This window comes from Gymnoscopelus microlampas (genome assembly GCF_963454915.1).
Source record: "Gymnoscopelus microlampas genome assembly, chromosome: 14".
Lineage (NCBI taxonomy): Eukaryota > Metazoa > Chordata > Actinopteri > Myctophiformes > Myctophidae > Gymnoscopelus > Gymnoscopelus microlampas.
Window position 1 is genome coordinate 25,336,495 of NC_139951.1, and position 9,303 is coordinate 25,345,797.

A 9,303-nucleotide genomic window follows, 5' to 3' on the forward strand; every position below is an offset into this window, starting at 1 on the left:
TTATGTCAACAAGGCAGGGATGTTAGCTGGTATTATTACTCTCCGCAGGAGAGTATTGTTTTCACTTTCTAAATATGACACACCGATTGGTCAAGCCTCACGTGACACGTGACAATACGGTGAAATACTGTATAAATACATGGCGTCACTTTGACGGTGTCTGTGCCACCGTCAAAGTGAGGTAAGACAGGAACCATCACGAAATGGCTGCATGGCTGATACATAATTGGCAGATAGGACAGATAGGACACTTATATAGACAGGAGGGATATGACACTTACACAGACGGATAGGACACTTACAGTACACAGACAGGACGGATAGGACACTTATACAGACAGGACGGATAGAACACTTACACAGACAGGACGGATAGGACACTTACATAGACAGGAGGGATATGACACTTACACAGACAGGACGGATAGGACACTTACAGTATACAGACAGGACGGATAGGACACTTACAGTATACAGACAGGACGGATAGGACACTTACACAGACAGGAGGGATAGGACACTTACACAGACAGGAGGGATAGGACACTTACATAGACAGGACGGATAGGACACTTATACAGACAAGACGGATAGGACACTTATACAGACGGATAGGACACTTATACAGACAGGACGGATCGGACACTTATACAGACAGGATGGATAGGACAGTTAGAACATAAGAATTAGAACATTCCCAACATTCCCAACACAAGTCTGGTAAGAGTGAGGTAAGACAGGAACAATCACGAAATGGTTGAGAAATGGCGGATACTGTAACAATTGGATAGGACACTTACACAGACAGGACGGATAGGACACTTACACAGACAGGACGGATAGGACACTTACATAGACAGGACGGATAGGACACTTATACAGACAGGAGGGATAGGACACTTATACAGACAGGACGGATAGGACACTTATACAGATAGAACATTCCCAACATTCCCAACAGCGGAGAGTTGTGCTCCGAGGAGCACTTTTTCTAGTTATTATTACTCTCCGCCAGGAGAGTATTGTTATCACTGCGTTTTCACTTTCTAAACATGACACACCGATTGGTCAAGCCTCACGTGACACGTGAAATACTGTGATCTGATTGGCTAGTGACGCCACCGGGCCTATATATACATGGCATCACTCTGACAGTGTCTCTGCCACTGTCAGAGTGAGGTAAGACGGGAACCATGAAATGGCTGCATGGCTGATACATAATTGGCAGATAGGACAGATAGGACATTTATATAGACAGGAGGGATATGACATAGGACACTTATACAGACAGGAGGGATAGGACACTCACACAGACAGAACGGAAGAGGACACTTACCCAGACAGGTTGGATAGGACACTTACATATACAAGAGGGATAGCGACCTATAAATACATGTGTCACTGTGATAAGCCAGATTCCAATACCGAAAATCCGGCCACTAGCTCACTCCCAGACCTTCGAACCGGAAGTAGTCAGGTAGTCGCGGTCCAATTGTTCCTATCTGTCTTATTGGACAGATAGGACAGATAGGACACTTATATAGACAGGAGGGATATGACACTTACATAGACAGGACGGATAGGACAGGAGGGATAGGACACTTACACAGACAGGACGGAAGAGGACACTTACCCAGACAGGATGGATAGGACACTTACATATACAAGAGGGATAGCGACCTTCGCGACCTTCGAACCAACACAAGTCTTCTGGCGGAGAGTTGTGCTCCGAGGAGCACTTTTTCTAGTTATTATTATTATTACAAGGAGTGGAGTGGACACTGTATTAAGACACTGTTCTTTACTCTGAAGCATGTTTTGAACACTAACATCCAGAAACTACACTGAAAAGCACTAAAAAAACATTTGTGCCGTAGGGCAGCGAATAGTTGGTGGATGCCAAGGCGACCAGGGCCACAGGTTCAATTCCCGTCTCTGCAAGCAAGGCCACAGGTTCAAGTCCAGCCTAGGGAGGCACCGAAGCAATACTCATCGATGTACTGATGTACAGTGGGGTGGTGGACCAGTGTTGTGCCCTGCTGTTTCCAGACAGTAAAGTTGGGGGGTTATGGCACACAAAAAAACGCCCTCCTGAATTTTTATGTAACAAACCACACACACACACACACACACACACACACACACACACACACACACACACACGCCTTTGAACAGAGTGGTTGTGACATCACATGTATTCATTACGTTTGATTGAAAGCAGCAGACTGGGATCAATTCAATGTGTGTGTGCGTGTGTGTGCGTGTGCGTGCGCGTGTGTGCGTGTGTGTGTGCGTGCGTGTGTGTCTGAAGCCAGGAGATTCAAATGGCGCGGGCCGGGGGTGGCTGTAACATATCACTAGGTTTAAATAGGCTATGGCACATTAGGATTGCTCCACTCCTTGTAGTCTCTGTCCAACCTTTTTAGACTTTTATCATTACGCACAAACTTTAAAAGTTAAAATAAAAAAAATCACAACCCAATCCATTATCCTCATTATATGGTGCTTAATCAAAATGTATGTGACCCTCGCCCCCACCCCTGCCATAAAATGGTCTCACCCAGAGCCTTCCAGTGATCCCCCCCCCCATGTACTATGTCGTAAAAAAAACCCCTAAAAGATGGGTTTTGATTTGACATCTTGAAAAAAAAAAATGCATATGAATAAACATAAACATAATAAAGAGCTTATTTTGGTGGTGTAAGCCAGGGGTGGTGGTGGTGGTACTTACTCTCTGGTAACACTTGAGCAGGGTGTGGTGTAAGGGTTGTGTTGGGTGGTGTTAAGGTGGTGTTATGGTGCTGCTGTTATGGGTGGTGTTAGTGTTACCCTCTGGTAACACTCTGTCAGGGTGGGGTGTTAAGGAGGTGTACCCTCTGGTAATGCTCGGGCAGGGTGTGGTGTTAGGGTAGTGTTGGTGATGTTAGGGTGGTTTTGGGGTGGTGTTAAAGTGGTGTACCCTCTGGTAATGCTCGGGCAGGGTGTGGTGTTAGGGTAGTGTTGGGTGATGTTAGGGTGGTTTTGGGGTGGTGTTAAGGTGGTGTACCCTCTGGTAGTACTCTGGCAGGGTGTGGTCTAGAGAAGGTGGAGTTCTCTGCATCAGGATCCCGATCGATTGCCTCAACAATGGATCCACACTGAGGTCAAACACAAAAGTCATAGGTCACAAACCGATGGACACAGTGATATTTTACACCGTAGAATAATGATCAGATTCACACAAGTTTTTTTTTACAGTTACCTTCACAAACCAGCTTTTTCTCCATATGTCTTCCACTGTCCCAGTCTGAAAAGAAATAAGTCCCTGTATAAACCACCATAGTCCCAATATAACCTACCACAGTCCCAGTATAAACTACCATAGTCCCAGTATAAACCACCATAGTCCCAGTATAAACTACCACAGTTCCAGTATAAACACAGACACACGGACGGACAGGGGCAAAAACATAGTCTCCGGCTTTTGGCCGTCCGGCCTGATGGAGACAAATATGAATAAAAAATGACAGTCCTCTCATGTATTAGAAGGACAATATCAGTCAACAGAACCAGGGACGTATTTATTCAAAGAGTCTAACATGTTAGTTCATGTGGAGTTTGAAGTTGTATGGGCTAATATAGGAGGGGGGGGGGGGGGGGGCATGTCTGATCAATCAGATATCTGAGTAGACATTAAAATGAATACAGAAGTGTTTTAAAGTGGAATACCCCTTTAACTACTCTTTACTGGGGAAAGTAATAGTATTATAATATTTTATTGGCCAACTGTGTCAGGCACATATCCAGAAGATAGGGAGCTATACAACATTTTAAGCAAATAATGGAAAACTACTTCCAACACAGAGTAAAATATCAACAGGGCAAGAGGAAGGTTTCATCTTTCAAAGTATCTAATATACTGTACCTGTACTGTAATTGTGGCAATTATAATAATTGGAAGAAATACAAAAACTCCTGGAGAAGGATAAAAGAAACCAATTGACCATATACTGTACACACACATCGGCCATTTTGCGCTTACATGGGGTGGGTTTCCCACCTCCGAATATGAAGGGAAATACCAAATGCACCTGTTAGGAATGCATTAAGGAATTATCACGAACGTAGTTCAAGCCCATAAATTGAATTTAGATGTCATGAGACATATTGGCAGGCAGAGATGTCTGACATGTCTGACTACCAGCATTAAAGCTAGGCACTGCATCATATTAACCATATTATGGTTAGGTTTATGCATGGGTTTGGTGTGGATTAAGGTTAGGGGTAAGGATGTGATAAGAGCTTTCATACATGCACAGTGAATGCCTTTAGTATCTTTAGTATGAGCTAAGAGCAAAATGGCTGATGTGTGATGGCTAATAGTTTTCTCAGTATTTTGTATGTGGTACGTAGGTACTGCAGGCCTTATCTATTACACTTATACATAAACCACTATAATTTAACAGCAACTGGTGGCAATGAGGATGACTGCACAGTACGGTGCAAACGAAAACGGCCTTCAGCCCATATTCTGTACATAAACATGTTTATGGTTCCCAGTGCACTGTTGTGTTTTGATAACCTTTCCGTAGTCCCCCTCACAGAACAGCCCCCGGAAACGCCACTTGGTTGGTTTACATAAAATCCATGTGCACTCACACACACACACACACACACACACACACACACACACACACACACACACACACACACACACACACACACACACACACACACACACACACACACACACACACACACACACACACACACACACACACACACACACACACACACACACACACACACACAGGGCTATAGGAAGCGGGGGTATGAGACAACAATCAGAGGGGTGGCGAGTGACCAGCAGAGATGACTTGTAATCACTGCGGCCGGCCGCAGACGGACTGGTAGAGGAAGCCTCGTCATGGGAATGACTGGTGGGTTCCGAGGAGAGGAGGGGCTTATCAGATCTCATCTGAACTCTGTTAAATCAGCCTTTTTAATTGGCTCCTCGTCTTTTCTCTCACATTGAATTCAGGAATTTAGGTCCTTCGAGTCTTGTGTAAACAAACAAAACAAATTGTCTGCAACAGGCCCTTCATGATAGTCACGCTACAGTAGAAAGTCCCCCCAAAAAACAGTACACCTTCAACTGTTGAGCAGATATGATACTGATGCAAAATTACATTAAATGACAAACATTACTTCCATGCTAAACATGGACTAGAATACAAAAACTGCACAAGCCTATCTGCAGCCAAAAATGAACTACACTGTTGACCTTTTCGTTGCTTCATTAGCCTAGCAGAAATAAACACAGAAGTGTGTTTACGGGGCCTGTGTTGCATCGATTGAGGCGCACAATGCATTTCTACAAGAGGAACCTATCTTTGACATCAGGGGCCACACACGGTGGCGTTGCGGCTGCGGGCTGTTTGTGTCGGTCTCTGTCGCCTCACGGGAGACCCCCCAATTGCCCAGTTAAGGGCCCTTCCAAATACACATCCCCTCTTATAGTCGCGGAAACAATTTATGGCTATTATAGAACATTATTATAGATTACATCTACAACGTTGTTGACTAAATGTCTCCTGCGTGGCCCGCAGAAATTGTAGGTGGAATCTCGACAACACGCCCCAAAGAGTTAATCCTAAAGAGGAAATAAAACAAAGATGTAAAGAAGCTTTGTTTGTTTGCGTTGGATTAGTGTAAGTATTGTAAGCTAGATTAGGCTATAAAAAGAAACAAAACAAAACATGGGAGTCAACACTCTCTTTAGTTTAGACTGAACTTTGTGTGGACCACCCAGAATCAAAGCTGAGAGAGAGAGAGAGAGAGAGAGAGAGAGAGAGAGAGAGAGAGAGAGAGAGAGAGAGAGAGAGAGAGAGAGAGAGAGAGAGAGAGAGAGAGATTTTGGTCTTGGTCTAGTTACCATTTGCTCACGCCCTGGGTTCAGACGTTCAAGCAGCCTCTGTTTGCTGGCCAAATAATTGAGTGCCTTATCGGCTCAGTGCTACCTGGGGACCAACCGTGGATGAGGAGAGAGGGAGAGGGGGGGGGGGCTCTTAGGGACCTGTGATCACCACTAAGGGGGCGAGATAAAGACCTCATTCTGACTGGCAACCTCAACAAGGATAGTATGGTAGAACAGAGAGACTTGACTCACAGTAGTCAAGTAGTAGTATTTTGGTCATAACATTTGAGGCGCTAAATGTTGCCCCTGTGTTTGGATTAGATGAATTAAGATTTGTAGAGCGTAAAGCTTGAAGTGCAGATGATGTTCGATAACTCCCAATATCCATACAACTGTTTTAACTATGATGGAGACGGTTACCCCTCCTCTAGTACAGATGAAGACAAGAAGATGTGCAGACCCGCATACAGGTAGGATATTTTTTCATTAAATCGTATACACACACACACTGTATATTACTGTATATTATTGGCTACTTTAGCTTAGTTAAAAAAAAGTCAAGTTATTCACCATAGTGGAAACAGTGGATATCTGTATAAGATATATTTTGAACTTTTCAGAGTCAGTGAAGACAAAACCATCATATCTCAATTTGATGGTTTGCAATATTTACAATTACAATGTAGCGACTTACAAAGTGCAAGATCGGAGTAAGAGACATTAACCTAGTCAACAAACAAGTAAATAGAATGCAAAGGAAAATAATGAAGTGCTACAAAGTAACTGTGATACCAGGTAAACGTCAAATCTTGCATCTGTCTAAACAACATACCGTCTAAATAACTACTAATATTTAGCATTTGTGGACAAATGTGTATGTACATATGGCATTTGTGAACAACTAGCCAACATCCATCTGCACTACATAACATTTTTTAAACTGCAAGACAGACTTTTGTGTGTGACTTTAATTATTTTCTTCACATGACTCTAAACGTAATAGCTACAATATTTAAAACATATTTAAAATGTTTAAATAAATAAAATATTAAACACACTTATTTAGAACTCTCACACCAATAATTAATAGTTGTTGTTTTTTAAGTGACAAATACATAAAATCATCACAATTGTTTCATATACAGTAAACTTCATATGAAATATTCTATATTCTGTATAGATCATCTGTATAATATCTAATCAAACTATGTGTCTCTCTGTCAGCTACATTGCTCTGATTGCCATGGCCATCCAACAGAGCCCAGACCAGCGGGTCACTTTGTCTGGTATATATGAGTTTATCATGAAGAGGTTCCCTTACTACAGATCCAACCAGAGAGCCTGGCAGAACTCCATACGTCACAACCTCTCTCTCAACAGCTGCTTTATCAAGGTACGCCATACACAGAGATAAAGGAAATTGCTTTTGTAATGATCATTTAAACTGTATTTAGTTTATAAAATAATTTACAGGGCCATCAAAATTAGGAATATAAAATTCTGACATCTGGGATATCTAAGAATCTAATGTAGAGTAGATACAGTAGCTGTGTTTATGTATTATTTATTTATTATTTGGAGTTTATGTTCATTGTCAGATTGATGCATTATGTTTTGTATGAAACAATAATATATTAAACATGCAAAGATATAGTATCTACAAGGCATGTATGTTTATGTTTTATGAACATCAACACATATAAAATATGATGCCATCTTTTTTATTTTATTATTCAATTCCTTTATTTCTTTTGATGACAGGTTCCACGAACTGAGGGCAATGAGAAGGGTAAAGGAAACTACTGGACTTTTGCCACAGGCTGTGAGTCCATGCTTGATCTGTTTGAAAATGGCAACTTTAGGCGTCGTAGGCGCCGGAGGAACGTGAAAATAGGCTTCCGGGACTCCGGGCCTGAGCCGGCCTTTCATGCCTTGGACAGCCACAGGAATCCGCTCAGGCCCTCGGCCCGATGCCCCGAGCCTGAACCCGTCCTGTGCCCGCTAAACCCAGACAGACAGCGACTGGTGCCGCAGCCGAGCCCGCTCAACACCCTAAACCCCGGTCAGGGAAAACCAGAACCGGAAATCAAGTTCAGTATCGACTACATCCTGTCCACTCCGGATCCTCCCGTGCCCCTGCCGGGTTTTAGACCACCCCATGGTAACATACACATGGGCCCCACGGGGCCCCCCATACATGTGCTGGAGCCCCAGCATCTTAATCTGCACTTCTGGACTTTGTGAGAGGAGAGTAAACTAGAATAAACTCAGTGTTGTTCCTTCATTGAATTCTGCGACTGAAATTGGGAAATGAAGACAGCCTAAAGACTTCTGATTCCTCAAAAGGAATTTTATTGACTTGAAAATGTATTGATGAACAATACAGAGAGGTACAGTATTATGTGACCATATGAAGATGGGGGGGAGACAAAAAAAGAGAGAGGTCATACTTAAAGACAATATTTACTCAGATAGGAATTTGTGTAAATGAAAAATGAGAATATTGCATTCCTGAATTCAGATTCCTGTTATTATATTTCTGGTGTCTGGTGCCAATGTTTATATTATCGTTAATATATCTCAGTATATCTGTGGTCGGATGTATATTACGTGGTAGACTTCCATTGAAAACTGTAATGATTTTAATATTGGTGTTGACAATGAGGATACGTTGATCTAATCAACAGATTACAAAAGTAGAACTTGCCCTACAAGGCCAAAAGCTGTAAGTAGTGGAACAAAAACAAAAACATTAAGATTTGCTCCTGTTCTGCCAAAAGTATTGTTGGTTATCATGGCTACACAGCAAAATCCGGAATGTTAATTTAACTTTGAAATTATGAAAACTCACCCCCAGGCATCCATTTGTACACTTTCAGTTAAATTAACACTTAGAATTTTGCTGGGTATAATTTAGCATTTAGAGGTTTTATTCCCAGTTGGTGTGAAATATAAACCAAGATACGGCCAATCATTTTTCAATCACACAGAAATCAGATATTACTTTTGTAGGGCAGAATATCCCAGTGGTTTTCCTTATCAATCCTGTGTTTTTTTACACTCTGAGATAAATTACCACTGAGGATTTCACTGCTGCAAGTGCAGCAAGTTTAATGTCAATAGATTTATCTATGATAAAATGGCAGATTACTCTTATTTTTTTGCACCTTTTATTCTGACCATGCCATGGAAACAATATCTGACAAGCAATTCTGTCAAAACATGCTGTTGTTCTCAATTATGTTGGATTTAAATCAACCCAGAACCACCTCTTCTCAAACTTGGCTAATTTTTCCTATTGACCTTTTCAAATCCTGCTTGATTGACATGCTTAAATTCTAACCTCCCCCCCTCCCACCCCATGATAACATTATAATATATCATATTCATAAACTCTGGAGTTATAA

General features: G+C 42.0%; 1 protein-coding gene across 1 annotated transcript; it reads left to right on the forward strand.

Moving 5' to 3' along the window:
- Nucleotides 1–6,111: 6,111 nt before the first annotated feature.
- foxl3 (forkhead box L3) lies at nt 6,112–9,052 on the forward strand. The gene is made up of 3 exons (XM_084078069.1): nt 6,112–6,366; nt 7,121–7,289; nt 7,658–9,052. Exons 1-3 carry the CDS (start codon nt 6,257–6,259, stop codon nt 8,138–8,140), a joined length of 762 nt encoding a protein of 253 aa, XP_083934195.1. The 5' UTR covers nt 6,112–6,256; the 3' UTR covers nt 8,141–9,052.
- The last annotated feature ends 251 nt before the right edge of the window (nt 9,053–9,303 follow it).